The 18,417-nt window shown below is 50.4% G+C and overlaps 1 protein-coding gene across 1 annotated transcript; it reads left to right on the plus strand.

Annotated features, from left to right (window-relative positions):
• Positions 1–1,513: 1,513 nt before the first annotated feature.
• On the plus strand, positions 1,514–13,503 carry UTS2B (urotensin 2B). The gene is made up of 5 exons (XM_054386234.1): positions 1,514–1,637; positions 3,931–4,032; positions 9,513–9,550; positions 10,884–10,977; positions 13,478–13,503. Exons 1-5 carry the CDS (start codon positions 1,514–1,516, stop codon positions 13,501–13,503), a joined length of 384 nt encoding a protein of 127 aa, XP_054242209.1.
• Positions 13,504–18,417: the final 4,914 nt, after the last annotated feature.

Below are 18,417 nucleotides of genomic sequence, written 5' to 3' on the forward strand. Positions count from 1 at the left end.
AGGCTCAGCCAGTTCCAACCCCCCTGCCATGGGCAGGGACACCTCACACCAGATCAGGCTGCCCAGAGCCTCATCCAGCCTGGCCTTAAACACCTCCAGGGATGGGACCTCGACCACCTCCCTGGGCAACCCATTCCAGGTTATCACCACTCTCATGGGGAAGAACTTCTTCCTCATGCCCAGCCTGAATCTCCCCACTTCCAGCCTTATTCCATTCCCCCTAGTCCTATCACTACCTGAGATCCTAAAAAGTCCCTCCCCAGCTTTCTTGGAGCCCCCTTCAGATACTGGAAGGCCACAAGAAGATCCCCTTGGAGCCTTCTCTTCTCCAGACTGAACAGCCCCAACTCTTTCAGTCTGTCCTCATAGCAGAGCAGGTCCAGCCCTCTACTCATCCTTGTGACACCAGCATGTCCATATCACTCTTGTAATAGAGGCTCCAGAACTGGATGCAGTACTCCAGGTGTGGTCTCAGCAGAGTGGAGCAGAGGGGGAGAATCCCTTCCCTCAACCTGCTGGCCACACTTCTCCTGATGCAGCCCAGGCTCTGGTTGGCTTTCTGGGCTGCAAGTGCACATTTACAGCTCATGTTGAGCTTCTTGTCCACCAATAGAAGCCCAACCAAGCTGCAGTCATGACCTGAGAAGGCATGGAAGATATTTAATGTGCCTCAATACTTTGTTCTGAATTATTAAGGCATGGCTGTGCAGCCAGAACCACCACCTGATCTTCCACTTCTTCCCACCCCCCCCCAAGAAAAATCTGAAGACAGTTGCCTGTCCTTGATGCATTCTGTATCTGCTGCCAAACCTGCACTCCCCCACGCAACCCTCAGCCCCCAAAAGGCTGTGATGCCTTTCTCTCTGGATGACAAAGCCATAAGTCACAGTGAGCAAGGCACACACTCCACATCCTCCAATCAGTTAAATGAGAAGAGCTCTCCCTCTCTGTTCCCCACCACTCCAGTGCTCATTATAGCTCCAACTAATTAATCTAGATGCTGGGAAAGTGAGTGAGATGATAAATGACAAAACCCCATTAACCTGATTCTGTCCAAGCTGGTGACACCTGGCAACTTGCAGGTTAGACAAATCTCCCTTGCTGATGAGGGAGTCCTCATGGCTGAGCTCCATTAAAGCAGCAGACCCCCAGAAAATGTTTTGTTTGTTTGTTTGGTTTTTTTCCAAGGTATGTACATGTGGGCTGTTTACCACCCTGCATGGCCACCACATGCCTGTGGGAACATCAGAATTCATCAGGCCAGTCTGATAGGAGATCTATTGAACAGGTTCCATCTGACATCTGTTACTGGCTCCTTCTGTCCACTCCCAAAGGAGTGAATCATATTGACAGGTTGGATTATATCTCAAGAGAGATTTTTTTTTTTTTTTATTCCCTTTCCCCTCCCCTCCTCCAAAGGCCATTTGCAATCACAGCACATCCACTGCCTCTTAAAAGTGAGCTCATCTGGCACTGGGTTGCACTGAAGTCCTCCACCGTGCCTGAAGGAAGAATGCTTTTGGGTGGTGGGAACGTGGAGAAGATGTGGTCTCTCCAGCTCTTCCTTGCAGTGCTGACCATCTTGACCATGACTCTCTACATCCCATCCACACATGGAGAGCATTTTTTACTCCAAGGTAAGCTGGACTAGATGACACAGGTAAGTGGCTGTCTTTTTGCTTTGCTTTGCTGCTTGCCATGGCCAATGCAACCCTGCTTGATCTGTGGAAGGGAAGGAAGTGATCCTTGAGCTGCACTAAGCAGTCAGTTCAGCAGTCACCCACCTGAACTGACTGAACAAGAGCAGAGACTTGCTGATAGGAGCTGAAGCTGCTCTCCTGATCTGCAGACATGCTGGTCTGATGAGTTCTGCTAATCTGTAAAAACATCAGACCTGGTGCAGTGTGGTAAGGGCAGCTCTTTCTCTTTCAGAAGGAAACTTCCAAAGGGAAAAAAAAAAACCTCCAAACCTCAAAATACCAGAGAGCAGCACCTCCAACATGCACCAGATGAGATTTTACAGCTCACAAATGTCAGTAGTAGGGTGCTGCTGAACTTTTTTTTATTCATGGACCTTCTTTTCATACGTTCCTCTCCTCTAATCTAAATTAAACTTAGCTCCAACTTATTCTGCAGGGAAATGTCAATCATTAATCCTCTTTCCTGAAGAGACTTGGCAATGGGGGAAAAAAAAAAACCAAACAACCCCCCCCCCCCAAAAAAAAAAAACCCTGAGCAGCTAAATTCAGGCTGGAAAATAACATTGCATTTCAAATGGTTTGTTTTCCTCTTATATCACCTATTTATTTTTATAATGACAACCAAAACATTCTTGAGGCCACTCTATCTAAATGCTGCTTCTGTTTAGTTTTTATTAGAGTGCTCAGAGGGTTTGGGTTTGGTTTTTTTTTTTTCCCTCTGTAGCAGATCCCCCAAATGACTCAATGTAGCTATTTAAAAACCATAACTGCCTTTCAGACCTAGGATTGAGGTTTACAGCACCCCCCAGCCTGTAGCTCTGCTAACTCCCTCGGGTTTATTTCTAGAGATCACACTCAGGACCAGCAGCTTCCTCCGCAGCATGAGGCAGGGTTGGATCTGGCCAAGTGCTTGGAGCACCAACTTGGACAAGGCCCCTCTGCTTCTGCAGGTTTTCTTGCCTTTAGCTGATGGAGCTGATTCCCACATCCACTTGAGCATCCTCCTTCAGGCTCATCTGGCAGAAGGTTTTGTCTCCTGTGTATCAAATGTATTTGCATCCCTCCCATCACAGCTATGTAGGGCTAGTGACTATGCAAGGCCATTGTCTCCTTTCTCACCTCTTTGAAAGGAGTAAGCCAAAGTCTCCAAGCTGCTGGAATAAGAGCAAATAAGCCTTTCTGCATCTTTTCTTAGTGTTTTCCTTGGATTCTGTGAGCATTTTCTAGGGCTTTGTAGGGTCTGGGGCGGGGCAGGGGCATTCAGAGCAAAGCTACCGGGGAACAGCCATTCCCCCTGGCTCCCATCCCGGGGTTCTCAAAAATGAATGCAGCACGCAGGTCTCAGATGATGCTGGAAATCTGTTCAGGGTTTTAGAGCCTGATTAGTCCCATCCCCTGTATCTGTTGGCCTCTGCTGAATGCTTGACTTTCACAACCACTCATTTGAGGGCATAGCCACAACCACTGTAGCAAAACCGCTAAGAGAAATCCCTAAAGGGGCCTCAGAGAGAAGTCCAAATTGCTTTAGGACAGCAGCTCCAGATTTTTTCCTGGAGAACAGAAAAATTCTGCATGCCCTAGACTAAGAGGCTTCCCTGGGGATAAAGAAGCTCACTTTCAGCTCCTCCACACCTCCACTCTGTTCAGGAAGAATCCTTTATTACCACTGTTGGTCAGACAGAGCAGTCCTGAAGCTGAGTGAGCGCAAGAAGAGAACCATGGGGCTGCAGGGCTTTGCAGCTGTGGTACCCCACACTTCAGCCCTCAGGAGGAGTGAGGTCCCACCTCTATTAGCCCTGGGGAGGGGAGTGGTGTGGGAACACCTGTGGTTTTGAGAAGAGAGGATCTGCTGGGTTGCTGCGTGGCTTTGCAGAGGCATTCTCTACATCCGCCTTGCAGAAGAGGTCTGGACTGGATGAACCAAGGTGATGTCTCCTTCTTTCTGCAGCCAGCCATGCTGATGAGGCTGCAGTGAGGCTGGCCAGCAGCCCAGTGCTGGCAGAGGGCTCCCACATGCTGCACCCTTTCAGTGCACAGCCCCTCACAGACTGAATATTTTATCCTGCGCTCACACACCTCCCTCTTCCATCGAGCTCCTGCCACCCTGACCATGAGCAGACAGGAGATCTTTTCCTTCCACTTCTCAGCCTTCCTCCTTTTTGTTTTGCTGTGGGGAGCTGGAGGGTCCCTCCACTGTGGTCCTTAGAAAGGTGTGTTTTCCGTGCTGCAGAGAACCGAGTGCTCCCGGAGAGGGAAGACACAAATCATGAGGACGCTCTGCTGACTCTGCTTCTGAATAAGAAACTTGCCTGGAGGAGACCAGAAAATATTGGTAAGCAAAGGGGATGGGAGACCTCTGCTCCATCCATCCGTGTTTCCATGAGTGCAAGGAACCTGTTCCTCAGGTTCCTCCCAAACAGCAGCTGCTCAGAAAGTGGAAGCACTCACTGTGGTGCCTACACACGACTTCTGGCAGGGGTTCTCCACCAGGGACAGCCTGGATTTGCTTTAGCCATGCAGGGGAAAGCTGCCCACAAACATGCACTGAGCTAACAAGGGAGCAGGACTGTGTGCATAGAATCATAGAATCAGTCAGGGTTGGAAGGGACCACAAGGCTCAGCCAGTTCCAACCCCCCTGCCATGGGCAGGGACACCTCACACTACAGCAGGCTGGCCAGAGCCTCATCCAGCCTGGCTGCAAACACCTCCAGGGATGGGGCCTCAACCACCCCCCTGGACAACCCATTCCAGGCTCTCACCACTCTCATGGGGAAGAACTTCTTCCTCACATCCAGTCTGAATCTCCCCACTTCCAGCTTCGTTCTATTCCCCCAAGTCCTGTCACTACCTGAGATCCTAAAAAGTCCCTCCCCATAGGGAGAACAAGGAGAGATGCTGCTGAGTCCCTGTGTCCTGACTACCCCTGAGATATTCATCATAGAATCACAGAATGGGTTGGGTTAGAAGGGACCTTAAAAATCATCCAGTTCCAAACCCCCTGCCATGGGCAGGGACACCTCCCATCAGGCCGGGTTGCTCAGGGTCTCATCCAACCTGGCCTTGAACACCCTCAGGGAGGAGGCATCTACAACTTTTCTGGGAAATCTGTTCCAGTGTCTCCCCACCCTCAGTGTAAAGAATTTCTTCCTCACTTCCAGTCTCAATCTGCCCTTTTCCAGCTCAAAGCCATTGCCCCTCACCCTGTCACTCCCAGTCCTTGTCAAAAGTCCCTCCCCAGCTTTCTTGTAGCCCCTTTAGGTGCTGGAAGGCTGCTCTGAGGTCTCCCTGGAGCCTTCTCTTCTCCAGGCTGAACAGCCCAACTCTCTCAGCCTGTTCCTGTAGGGAAGGTTCTCCAGCCCTCTGATCATCTTTGTGTCCCCCTCTGGACCCTCTCCAATATTTCAACGTTGTTCTTGTGCTGGGGGCATGAGAATTTGGGGCAGTGCTGCAGGTGAGGTCTGAGCAGAGCAGAGGGGCAGAATCCCCTCCCTGTGCTGCTCTCTCCCTGCTCTGGATGCAGCTCAGCACACAGCTGCCTGCTGGGCTGCCAGGGACCATTGCTGGCTGATGAGGAGTTTGTCACCAGCTGACTCCCCCAAGGCCTTCTCCTCAGCACTGCTCTCAAGCCATTCTTCTCCCAGCCTGGATTTGTCCTTGGGATTGCCCTGACCCAGGTGCAGGACCTTGCACTGGACCTTGTATATTGTGTAGTACGTTTGGGGCATGGGCTGGCCTTGGGAGTCACCTCTCCACCCAGACTGCAGACAGAGCCATTGGCTTTTGAGAGACAGCTCAGTGGGGTGCTGACCTGCTGAAATCAGCAGCATGTTGTGAGCACCCAGGGCAGCACACGGCTGAGATCCCTTGGGATCAAGTGCAGGTTGGGACAAAGGTAGTGAGAGCTCCTATTTGAGCTGCTGCTGGAAGAGGTTGAAGCAGTGAGTGTTCCAGCCACAGCAGAGAGGCCAAAGATGGGCCACATGGAGGCTCTGCCTGTCTCTGCTCTGTGAACAGACCCCAAATTGAAAGCCCTCACAGGTGGCTAAACTCAAACCTGCTGGAAAGAAGCTTGGATTTTCCATGACACTACACACTGCGATCCCAAGCACCTCCTGGATTACAGGGATCAGCTATTCCCACAGCCCCTGCAGCCAGGGCAGGGCTGGGGATCCATGTGGTGCTCTCAGAGTAGGAAGCTTCTTCCCTTCCCTGTGAAAAAAAGCCAAGAACAGGGCCCAGCAAAAAAACCCCATTCATCAAACTCCCTCAGCCCTCGTCCCCAGCCCCTTGGTAATACAGTGAGGCAGTGGTTAAACAATCCTGGGACAAATAAATAAACAGAAATTAATCAAGTCCTTATGCTAACCAGGGCATTCTTCTTGCAGAGGGGATGCATTCAAGACTAACATTTTTATGATTGGTTTATGGATTACTGCACTTATTACTCCTGGAGGAAAGGCTGCATTTTATGCCAGACAATTGGATATATTGAATCTCTGAGCAGAGCCCAGACAGAGGATTTACAGCAGGCACTTTCTCAAGGCTTCAGCCATAACTTAACTTCCTTCCCCCTCCCCCCCACCCTCCCCTGCCTGAGATAATCTGTTCCAAATTTTGACTGCTGCTCATAGCAGTCATTGGCCAAGCTTATGGTTTGAGGGGTGCTGAGCCAAAACAGGCACCTGAAACTCTGCAAGAGGTAAAAATGTGTAGGATAATACCAATAACAGCAGCAACAACAATAAAACCTTCATCATCCTGTCTTAAGTGGCACTTCTGCCTTGCAGATACACAGGTCTGGCTGTCTCTGCCTTATGGATGTGTAAAGACAGCCTGAAGAGGAATCTGCTTGAGGTCCTTGCTGGCAGTGTCAGGAGCAGAGCCCCCACCTCCTGACTCCCAGCCCATGCCCAGACCTTCTCTCCTACCAAGCCCTGATGTAAAGGGTTTGCTTAGGAACTGCTGCTGCTGCTGCTGAGTCCCTGTGTCCTGGCTGTCCCTGATATACTGATCATAGAATCACAGAATGGGTTGGGTTGGAAGGGACCTTCAAGATCATCCAGTTCCAACCACCCCTGCCGTGGGCAGGGACACCTCCCACCATCCCAGGCTGCTCAGGGTCTCATCCAACCTGGCCTTGAACTCCTCCAGGGAGGGGGCATCCACAACTTCTCTGGGAAATCTCTTTCAATGTCTCCCCACCCTCAGTGTAAAGAATTTCTTCCTCACCTCCAGTCTCAATCTGCCCTCTTCCAGCTCAAAGCCATTAGCCTCATCCTAGCACTCCAAGCCCTTGTCAAAAGTCCCTCTCCAGCTTTCCTGTAGCCCCCTTCAGGTACTGGAAAGCTGCTCTAAGGTCTCCCTGAAGCCTTCTTTTCTCCAGGCTGATCAGCCCCAACTCTCTCAGCCTGTCCCCATAGGGGAGGTTCTCCAGCCCCCTGATCATCTTTGTGGCCTCTTCTGGACCCTCTCCACCCCTTCTCTCCACTGAGCCCTGGTATAATGGATTTGCTTAGGAACTGCTGGGGTTTTTCTGTATCTGTCAGAAAGTATTCAAGATTTTTCAAGTGAATTGTTTCCTTTTTGAAGAAGAAACTGAGGAGGCAGTCAGCAATTTCTTGGCACCCTCCTCCTCAGTTTCAAATATTAAAAAGAACAAGAAAACCCCCAACAAACAGCCCAAGTCTGGCACTGTCTCTGTGTATCTGAAACCAGGGGGAATTATGTACCAGATCCTGCTGAAGCTGCAGACCATCACCTGCTGTCACATTAGGAGCAGACAAAAGGAGGCAGTTCCGAGGCTGATTTTTGGCTTCCTTTTGGGGCCCAGCAGAGACATTTTCCAGCTCTTTCCTGGCTCTTCTGCTTATTTTAGTGCATTTTTTTCCCCCCAGACTGGCTCTTAAAACCAGCTGATCACTTTGCCTTCTCCTCCCAGGGGAACTGCTGCAGTCCAGTCACTCATCTTTCACCAAGCTAATTTTTTTGTTGTGGTGTTTTCCATTGTTTCATCTACCTTACTTTAAAAAAAAAAAGAAAAAAAAAAAAGCAGACAAACTGGCTTTGACATCATCTGGAGTCTAGAACAAGGTGCTTCTATCCTCAAGAGGAGTGGGACTCAAGTCCCCCATCTCTTCCTGCAGCTTTCCCTCTTGCTTTTCTAGGTCCTTCCCAGTTCAGATGGAGGTTTTTAGATGCCTTTCATAGGCACCTAACTCTCTCCTTGTCTTGGATGGGATACCTCAGGGCAGTTCATTTCTCCATCTGCATAGTTTCTGACAGTTTAGCCCAGTGCTGCTAAGCCTTGAGGCCTCTTAAGTCTGATCTGCAAAGCTGGTCCCCAGGTGGCTGTGCTCACATAGCATTTAGAAGCCTGCAATCTATGCCCTCACTGCTTTGCTGCTTCTCTCCATTGCTTCACTCTGCCAGCCCTGCTGTTTGCTAGCCTAAATCTGTGTCTTCTGACTTCTGCCTCCATGAGCAATGTCAGGACAAAGAGTTGTTAGAGGAAGCAATGGGATATCGATGAGCTTGCAGCCCAGAAGGCAAATCACATCCTAGATGCATCAAAAATGTGTTGCCAGAGATCCAGAGAGGTGATTCTGCCACTTTGCTCTTCTGAGACCTCACCTAGAGTCCAGGTCTGGAGCCCGCAATACAGGAAGGACATGGACCTGATGGAGCAGGTCCAGAGGAGGGCCACAAGAATGCTCAGGGGGTTGGAGCACCTCTGCTACAAGGACAGGCTGAGGGAGCTGGGGGTGTTCAGCCTGGAGAAGAGAAGACTCCAGGGAGACCTAACAGCAGCCTGCCAGTACCTGAAGGGGGCTACAGGAAGGATGGAGAGAGACTGTTTGCAAAGGCCTGCAGGGACAGGATGAGGGACAATGGCTTCAGACTAGAGCAGAGCAGATTGAGATTGGATGTTAGGGACTGTTTCTGTACCATGAGGGTAGTGGAACACTGGAACAGGTTGCCCAAGGAGGTGTTTGAGGCCCCATCCCTGGAGATATTCAAGGTGAGGCTTAGCAGGGCTCTGGGCAACCTGATCTAGTTGAGGATATCCCTGCTGACTGCAGGGGGGGTTGGACTGGATGAGCTTTGGAGGTGCCCCTAACCCAAACCATTTTATGATTCTATGATTCTGGGATTCTGTGATTCTATGATTCTATGATTTTGTGATTCTGTCGTTCCTTGATTCTATGATGCTATGATTCTGTGATTCTGTGATGCTATGATTCTGTGATGCTATGATTCTATGATTCTGTGATTCTATGATTCTATGATTCTGTGATTCTGTGATTCTATGATTCTGTGATTCTGTGGTTCCTTGATTCTGTGATGCTATGATTCTATGATTCTGTGATTCTATGATGCTATGGTTCATGTAAAAGGCCAGTGACAGAAAGCCAGCATTAGAGATTTGCTGTGGTTAGGACAAACAAGCAGCAGAGAGATTCACTGGAGATGTGGGCACACAGGCTGTGACCTTGTTTGGCCAACTTTCTTAGAGCCTGGTGAGTGATAAAGAAGCCTCCTTTGTAATGGAGAATGAGGGTAAAGTCCCTCAGAACTCTGCAGAGAAAGCCTGCTTGCCTGTCTCTATTTCTGCTACCACACCTTTGGGGATCACTACCAGGAATTAAATGATAAACCCTTTTCTTCTCAACCCTTGAAGAGGTTAAATGAAGAAAGTAGGTTTGGGAAGCAGTGCAGAAGGAATGGGAAGCAATGCAGAAAGGAATGGGAAGCAATGCAGAAAGCAAAGGAAGGCAATGCAGACACCAATATCACTCTCTCCTTTCTTGCAGATTGGGAGCTGGCAAGGAAATTTGAAGAGCTTGAACAGGTGAGAGGAACAAATATAGAGCCACATAAATGCCTAGTGGTTTGTGAAGAGCTAAACAGCTCTGCCTACTGTCTTTATGTCCTGTTCTTCTGTCTTTCCTCTTCTTCTTCATCTTTCCTCTCTGCACTCTGCTGCTGCAGTGCAAACATTTATCACACAAAGAGAAGAGCAGAACCTGGGCTGAAGAGCTGCACAAGCTGGAAGAAATAAAGAGAGCAGGGCTATAGACTGGTGCAAAGAAAGCTGAGGCCTCTGCTACCAATGGAAGGCCATTGGGAACTGTGCCAGGAAAAGGAAAATAATGTCAAAAGCAATCTCCATTGGAGAAAAGGGAGGGAGAAGAGGAGGTGAGCTGCCTTCCTAGGAGCTGTATCAGCTGGCTGCATTAGGTTGAAGTTAGAGGGACAGCCACTGTACACCCAATCCAGAATGATTTTTGTCTGGCTTCTTTGCCAGTAAGGCAGGTTGCAGCTGTGGTCAGAGCCCTGCTGTGCTGAGCAGAGTGCACACACACCCAGAGAGTAAGGGAAATCCTCCTCCTACAGCCAGTGCCCAGGAACAGGCAAAGTCATGCAGCAAACTTGACACAGCTCCCACCGTGCCCCAGGCCCCACAAGCACTTTTTCCTCTTTCCCAGGCTAAGTTCAGCTGTTCGTGTGGATCCTGGAGGTCCTGCTGGGTTCCACTTGGTACTTCAGACTGGAAAGTCACAGTGTGGCATGCCAGACAGGAAGCTGCCAACTCTTAGGCTAGTCCCTTGCTCCAGTGCTGAAGGATATTAAGCTCTGGCTTCCTGGGAGCAGCAGCCTTGCCAGAACAGAAGTCTAAGTGATCAGTGTAAATGTTCCCAGTCTTCTAGAAAAGAGCTCCTGCAGATGGAGCAGAAATACTGTGAGCTTCCCATGTTACAGTGAAGGGCTGTTAGCAAGAGCTGGGAGAAAAGGAGGGGAGGAACAACCCAGAGTGCTGCAGGAGTAATTCTCTTTGCTGCAGCGTGTGGATGCCTGGAGAGCTCCAGCAACAGCACTGACTTGGCTCTTGCTGCACTATGCTTCTACACATCCTCCAGGTTTGCACCCTGGGGTGGGGAGGAAGAGCAGAGAGTGTCTACATTGCTGCCACCAAGCAGGCAACTCAATGGAGGAGGAGATGAGGAGATGTGAGAGGTGCAAAGGCAGATCCTCCTGCTCAAGGGAAGACTCTGTCCTCCCCAGTCAAGCTGCCAGCCAAGCTGCCTGTACCACCTGCCTCTGAGACACCTTGCACTTGCCAGCAGGCTGTGGAGCTCCTCATCACAGGGCCTTTCTTCACTGCTGTGTTTACTTTTAAACAGCTGGAGAAGTTGAAGGATCAGCTCTCAACTGAGGAAGGGTCAGAGGTAGCTTATGCCTTGGAAAGCCTCTCAGCATCCCAGCCCAGAAAACGAGGTAAGTCTGGGGTCAGAGCCCTGCACCATCCTGCAGCTTTCCTCTCCAGGGCTTCTTGTCCCCAACAAAGACAGTGACAGCAAACTTGCTCCAAGCTGGCAGCTTTCCTAGCAGTCCTGTCCTTGTTAATGCCTGGCTGATGCAGCCACTGGTGAGAGGGCCTGAGTACCCAACCCTGTGTCTGCTGCTGAGGTAGATGCACCCTGTCTGCACACCCAGAACCTCACTGGAGGCAGTCAGTGTTGCCCCCTCTTTCCGCAGAGCAACATGAGGCTGTATGAGCAATGAGTGCTTCTCTTGAAGGGCTGAGAGTTCCCCAGGAGGATGTCCCCACAGTGGCTTTGCTCTGGGCACAAAGCAAGTGCTGAAGGCATAATGAGGCATGTGGACTGCACACATCCTCCTCTGCCAAGGTCACTGCCTCCCTACAGAGAAAAAAAAAAGGAGCACTTGTTTGTGCTGCTGGAAAGCAGCTAAAAAGGAGGTGGGCATCAATCAAGAGTGGAGGGAACTAAGATCTCCTAGGTCCTCCCGTTGGTCTCTAAGCTTTGTCCAGTCTGCACAGGCACCAGGACAGGTTAGAGGCTGCCCTGCTGGAAAGCAGCTCCACAAAGACCTTGGAGTGCTGGTGGGCAGCAAGTTCTGCATGGGACAGCAACGTGCCTTGTGGCCAAGAGAGCCAATGGGGTCCTAGGATGTATCAAGAAAGGTGTCCAGCAGGGCTAGGGAAGTTCTTCTTCCCCTCTACTCTGCCCTGGTGAGACCACAGCTGCAATCCTGTGTCCAGTTCTGGGCTCCCCAGTTCAAGAGAGACAGAGACCTGCTGGAGAGTCCAACAGAGTCCAAAGGATGCTTAGGGGACTTGAGCATCTCCCCTGTGAAGAGAGGCTGAGAGCCCTGGGACTGTTTACTCTGGAGAAGAGAAGGCTGAGAGGGATCTGATCAATGTCTATCAATATGTGAAGGGTGGGTGTCAAGTGGAGAGGGCCAGGCTCTTTTGGGTGGTTCACAGTGATAAGACAAGGAACAAGAGGGACAAGCTTGAACATAGAAGATTTCAGCTCAACATGAGGAGAAACTTCTTTACAGTGAGAGTGACAGAGCACTGGAACAGGCTGCCCAGGGGGGTTGTGGAGTCTCCTCCTCTGGACACACTCCAAACCCACCTGGATGCATCCCTGTGCAGACTTCCCTGGGTGATGCTGCTCTGGCAGGGGGCTGGACACAGAATCACAGAATCACAGAAACAATCAGTTTGGAAAAGACCCTCAGGAAGACCAAGTCCAACTGATAACACCACTCTACAAAGTCCACCCCTAAACCTGATGAGCTCTGGAGGTCCCTTCCAACCTCTGAGGTACTGTGATACTGTGACACTGTCTCCAGTGACTCAGGAGCACTTGGTGCCAGTGCTTCTGCAAGGCTGTCCTGACAAGCACAGGGACAATGCAGGTCATCCTGGCTTCCAGTGAATTCCTCCACCAAGCACTGGCAGCTGCCAGCCAGAAGTCACTGATGGCAGATCTGGCCTCAGAGAGCCACTTCTGCCCTTAGCCCATATGCTCTGTGCACATGCAAGCTGACAGCCTGCCAGGCAGCCAAGAGAAAAATCCTTTTGTGCAAGGCTTGCTTGAAGTTCTTAAGTGAGCCTCAGCCAATCTGCAAATGATAAGCAACCCTGGGGGCTGTCATTAATTTGACTAATCTAATTCATGCCCCTACCAGTCTGGAAGGTTCAAATGTAGATAAAAGCACTTTCCTCTGCCAGGTTTAAATCAGGTTCTGGCAGAAATGAAAGCAGAGAATCTTTGCCTTCATCTGAAGCCCTGCCAGTCTGGGTGGAGCTCACACCTCAGTGCATGAGCACTGCTGATTCAGTAGAAGCTTTGTCCCAAGATCAGGCTCTCAAAATCCAGGTGGAAATAGTTTCTCACACTTGGCAAGAGGAGACTCACACAGGATTCAAAGATGGTGATATGGCACCAAAATGTTCGTTCTTCCCTTGTCTGGGCCCCTTAGATAATCCCACAGAGATCAGTAGAGCTTGGAGGAAAGTGAGCAACAGAGTGACTGAGCTTTTGTAAGTGTTTTAAGGACCAGATCTGGTTGCTCCAAGTCAGAGTCCTGCTTTTCCAGTCAGCCCTCTGGTGACAAACCCTGCACAGACCTCTAAGGCAGCAACACTGCTGGGTGGTAGACAGGAAAGGGAAAGCTGATTCCTGATGTTGCTGAAGCAGAGCAAAATGAAAAGCAAACCCTTATAAAACAAGCACCATGGGAACAACTTTCAGAGTCCTTATTTACACTGCAAGCAGCTAACAGAAACACCTTCTCAAAGTGTTACTGGGAAGTCAAAGTTGGTTCCTGAGGTGTGCCCAGGGGTCACAGTGCTGGCTGCACACCTCAGCTCTCTCAGGATCTGAGGCGTTTGAGACCCACCCCAGGTCTGCAGTGGGGAAGTGGAAGAATGCTAACATCCTTCTCTTGTATCCCTTCCCAGCCTGCTTTTGGAAATACTGCATCTGAAGGCTGGCCAGGACTGGAGGCTGGAGATGAGCCCTTCCAAGCCACCACTGCCTTGCTGAGTATTAATGTGTTCAGAGTTTGTTCTGTCCTCTCATCATGCTGCTACCTTGGATGCCATCCTCTGGGACTGCATCACAGCCAGGTCTGACAAGGACTGTGACAGGGGCCAGTAGCCCTCTACCACCCTCCACTGTCCCTTCCTTCCAGATTTAACCTACTGTGACCTTCTGACTCGGAAGATGCTGCCCAGCTTCCCTTGCTGTCCTGTGTGTGCCATTCAGTCTGCTGCCACTCTGCACTCCTCCCCTTCTCACAGCTCCCCCCAGGCACAAAGCACTCACTCAGCTCCCCTGCACTTGGGTCTCTGCTGACATCTGCAGTCACTCACAGTGGTGTCTGGGGCTCCAGTCACCTCCTAGGAGCAGGTCTCTGATGACCTAGCACCCACTGTTGGGACAAGAAGGCAGACTGGGTGTAATACAAAGGGTCCAAGGCTGCCTGCCCCAGCTTGCTGAGCCAGAGCTGCTCCTCCTCATGTCCCACCAGTGTACACAGTAGGTCCAGGGGAGGGCAGGCACAGGAGTCTGGATCCTTCGGATATCATTCCAATAAAGATTTTTCTGTTGCACAGAAGCAGCTGCTGTTTGCTTTCTTAACCCCTGCAGAGGCTCACAGGGGCAGCACTTGTTTCCTCAGTGGTCCCTGTGAGGTTTGCAATGGAAAAAAGCCTCTCATTAAACACCTAGGTAGAGCCACAGTGTCCTGGTTCAAGGTGCTTGGAAAGCAGCTCTTCCTCTTGACCAGAAGTGGGGATGAGAGTTGGGTCTTCCTCATGGATATGTGTAAGCTGCTGTCTTCACAGGTGGTTGAGGACTCATCCCTGGAGATATTCAAGGTGGACAGGGCTGAGGGCAACCTGATCTAGCTGGGGATGTCCCTGCATCATACATGCAATAGAGAGTTTGCTGTGAGCATGAATTATTTGGTGTGACCGTGGTAGTGATACCATTTGCTATTGCTTTTATCATAGAATCATTGAATGGTTTGGGTTGGAAGGGACCTCCAAAGCTCATCCAGTCCAACCCCTCTGCAGTCAGCAGGGACATCCTCAACCAGATCAAGTTGCCCAGAGCCCTGTTGAGCCTCACCCTGAATATCTCCAGGGAAGGAGCCTCAACCACCTCCCTGGGCAACCTGTTCCAGTGTTCCACCACCCTCATGGTACAGAATTTGTTCCTAACATCCAATCTAAGTCTTCTCTAGTTTGAAGCCATTGCCCCTCATGCTGTCACTGCAGGCCTAGGGAGCAGACTTGCAGATGCCCTCCCAACAGCAGCAAATCTAGGGGAAAAATGACAGCCTATTGCTAAGAGAAGGGTCTCTCTTTAAGAGCTTGGAGCTCCAGCTGACAGGGAGGTGTATTGCAAGAGCTGCCCTGAGTGCCTCAAGCTGGTATTCAGCTCAGATGCTTTCAGCTTGCAGGAAACCAGAGTGCAATGAAAGGCCAAAGCAGCAGGCTCCATCTGTTACCTGCTAGCTGCAGCTATGACTTCCTGACCCAGAGTGACAACTCATCAGGAAGCCAGGAAAAGAAACAGAGCCTGTGACTGTGTAACAGCTTGCTTTGCTTCCGGGCAGAGGGATTCCCTGGAGGGCAATGCACCCTGCTGCTGAGTGCTGACTTTGAATCCACATGTGTGCTGCATTCTATCAGCACAGCTGAGAGTCTGGCACAGAGCCCTAAAGGTGCTGAAGGGAGAGGAACCTCCCTGTGAGGACAGGCTGAGGGAGCTGGGGGTCTGCAGCTTGGAGCAGAGGAGCCTGAGGGGTGACCTCATTCATGTTGATAAAGATGTGCAGGGCAGTGTCAGGAGGACAGAGTCAAGCGATGTCCAATGATAGGCCAAGGGGCAATAGGTTCAAGCTGGAGCAGAGGAGGTGCCACAGGAACAGAAGGGAAAACTCTTCCAGTGTGAGAGTGACAGAGCCCTGGAACAGGCTGCCCAGAGAGGCTGTGGAGTCTTCTTCACTGGAGATATTCCAAACCCACCTGGATATGTTCCTGTGTGACCTGTCCCAGGTGAGCCTGCTCTGGCAGAGGGGTTGGACTGGATGATCTTCCAAGGTCCCTTCCAGCTCCTGACATTGTGTGATTCTGTGTAATTTAAGTGCCCATGGCACCAGACTGCTCCAGCATTGCCTCAGAGGCACTCTCTGCTGCTGTGTTAGCTGCCTCTGCTGCAGTGATGAATAAATGTTGAATGCAATTCATTCACTCACTCCAACCAAAGGTGGTGATACTCTTGCCTAGGCTCACCCTCACCATGTCACTGTAGGGCTCCTGTCCCTTCTCTTAAACACACAGAACAGAAACTCCTCCTCAGATGCTACCTCCACATTGTGGCTACTTGCAGCTTACCCCCACTGGGGCAGCCACCCTTGCTAAAGCTCATGACCCACAGGCAATAATTCCAAGGATTTCCTTTAGACATTCTAGTGGACCATGTTGATTTATTAGCAGAAAATCCTCATGGGCACCTGAATGGATTTGGAAACAGGCAGCACAGGGCAAATCTGGTGTGCAGTGGGTGCTGCAGCATAGCCTCATTTCACATTTGTTGACCTCCCTGCTATGCTCAATGACTGAAGCTGTCCAAGGTTGTCAACCAAAACAATTGGTGGTGTTCAGCCTTTCAGACCTGATCATATTTTAAGCAGCACTTGAGTGCTTTGTGAGCCACAGGAGAGCTCAGTGTGCTCTGTGGGGGGCAGGGCAGAGGAACAGGAAGGCTTTTTCTTTCTCCTAAGTAATCCACATAGTGACAGGACGAGGGGCAATGGTTTGAAATGAGAGCAGAGCAGATTGAGATTGGATGTTAGGGGCAAGTTCTGCACCATGAGGGTGGTAGAACACTGGAACAGGTTGCCCAGGGAGGTGGTTGAGGCTCCATCCCTGGAGGCATTCGATGTGAGGCTCAACAGGGCTCTGGGCAACCTGATCTAGTTGGGGATGTCCCTGCTGAGTGCAGGGGGTTGGACTGGATGAGCTTTGGAGGTCCCTTCCAAACCAAACCATTCTATGATTGCAACTTCCAGCTCCCAGTAGCACCATTCTAGACACTACTTTCACATCACCCTTCAGATGGAAAATATTTCTCCCCACAGCTCACAGGCTTTAAACCCCCTCTGTGTTTGGAAGCTCAGGCTAGCTCCTGCCACCCATTAGGTGTCACAACCCCAGCAGTATCTTTGCAAAGCCACTGTGGAATTGTTGCATTCCTCTGATCTGAGTCTCCAAACCTATGTCCTGCAATGACTCTGTGCATGCTGCTTCTGACAGACCACAGCTGTAAGGGTGGTCAGGTCATGGCTTCCATAATCTGCCCATGCCCCATACGTGTGGCTGCCTTGCAAGCAATCTGCAGGCCGTCTGGCTGAGCTCAGTGCAAGGAGATAACTTCACTAAACCACAGGGCAGGGCAGGGCAGGATAGGTGCTGGCAGTGCACTGGCAGAGGACAGGCTCTGGGCTTGCCTGGGACTGCATTGCAGGCTTGCTTCTAGCATGGAGAGAAACCCCTGGCTGGAGTCAGTCTGTCTATGTGCACCCACTGAGCCCAGCTCTCAGAGCCTTCCCCTGCAAGCTTGAAGGCAGAAAATGGGCAGGAGGGAACAGAAGGGAGTGAAAACCCAAGGAGACCACAAATGGACTCAGAGCCCTTCTTTCTTTCTGTGGCTTTTCAAGAGCTTGGTCTGGAAAGCAGCTAAGGTGTTTCACCTCACACACAACTCACCCACCCAAGGAGGAATGATCCCCTACAGCAGCTGGGGAGTGTTCTGCTGGGTGAGAAAGATGAGGGCACCTCCTGCTCTGATTGATTAATTTATCTGTGCAGATGCTCTCAGCAGCATCAGCCTGTGTTAGAGATGTTAAGAAAAGCAAAGCTTCTTGCAAGTTTTCTGTGGCTGGGCCTGTCCTGGTCTCACAGCAGAGCTGTAAGCAAGAAGGAAAAGGCTCTGCTGTGGCTGAGCATTGCCCCCTCACAGACATGAGTTAGTGCAAGCCTCATCTCCCACCACTGCCTGATTTGAGGCACTTGCCCTAAGCTCCCACTCCTCACAACAGCTTTGACTTCAAAGGCTCAATGACCTCTCAGCCTCTTTTCTGCAGCTGCCTGAGAAGCTGACTGCATTTCCCCCACCCCATTTTGGCAGCTGATGGCCAGGTGCTTTGTGCCTCATGTTAGACTAGGAAATCAACACTTGATTCCTATCTCCAGCCTTACTCTCTGCCTAATATAGTGGGTTTGGGTCTGGTTTTTCTTAGCCCTGCATAATACCTTTCTCAATGGATCTGCCTTTGCAATGTTAAGAATGAATTATATCCAAGAACAGCAATCTAAGGAATTCAGCTGACACAGACCAAAGTCCAAGGAGGAGTCTGTGAGCTTTAGAACACATCAGCTAGGAATCTGAGCCTTGAGATGCCAGCAAACAGCTCTCTTCAGCTATGTTTTATAATCTGTAGGGAACAGAAAAACATGAAAGAGGATTTAAGATAACCTGGTTTACTCTGAAATGAAGTGGAGAGGACATGTTTGCATTAATCAGAGTGAAAACCACTTGAACTGTCAGGCTTGGCTGTCTGATTATGCCCTGTGCACACACCAAGAGGCTAAAATAAGGCACAAGGATGCAGATGGCTGAGGAAGTTGATGACTTCATACTTGGACTCTATCTTGTGTTATTCCTAGGGAGGAGGGAAAAGTATTCATCAGCTTAGAGGAAGAAGCTAGAAGTCTCTCCACACTGCAGGGTATGGCATACCATGAAAACATGTCTAAATATGGGGTGGAGGTAAGAGAAAGACTGCTGGAAAGCAGCAGGACAAATACTGAGGCATTCTCACAGTTCT

The sequence above is a fragment of the Indicator indicator genome, chromosome 13 (assembly GCF_027791375.1).
Source record: "Indicator indicator isolate 239-I01 chromosome 13, UM_Iind_1.1, whole genome shotgun sequence".
NCBI lineage: Eukaryota > Metazoa > Chordata > Aves > Piciformes > Indicatoridae > Indicator > Indicator indicator.

Excerpts from the sequence above, each read along its gene's own strand:
- UTS2B (XM_054386234.1), top strand. The coding sequence starts at position 1,514 with ATGCTTTTGGGTGGTGGGAACGTGGAGAAGATGTGGTCTCTCCAGCTC. Across the intron at positions 4,033-9,512 it reads GAGGAGACCAGAAAATATTG|ATTGGGAGCTGGCAAGGAAA; the intron begins GTAAGCAAAGGG and ends CCTTTCTTGCAG. Across the intron at positions 9,551-10,883 it reads AATTTGAAGAGCTTGAACAG|CTGGAGAAGTTGAAGGATCA; the intron begins GTGAGAGGAACA and ends ACTTTTAAACAG.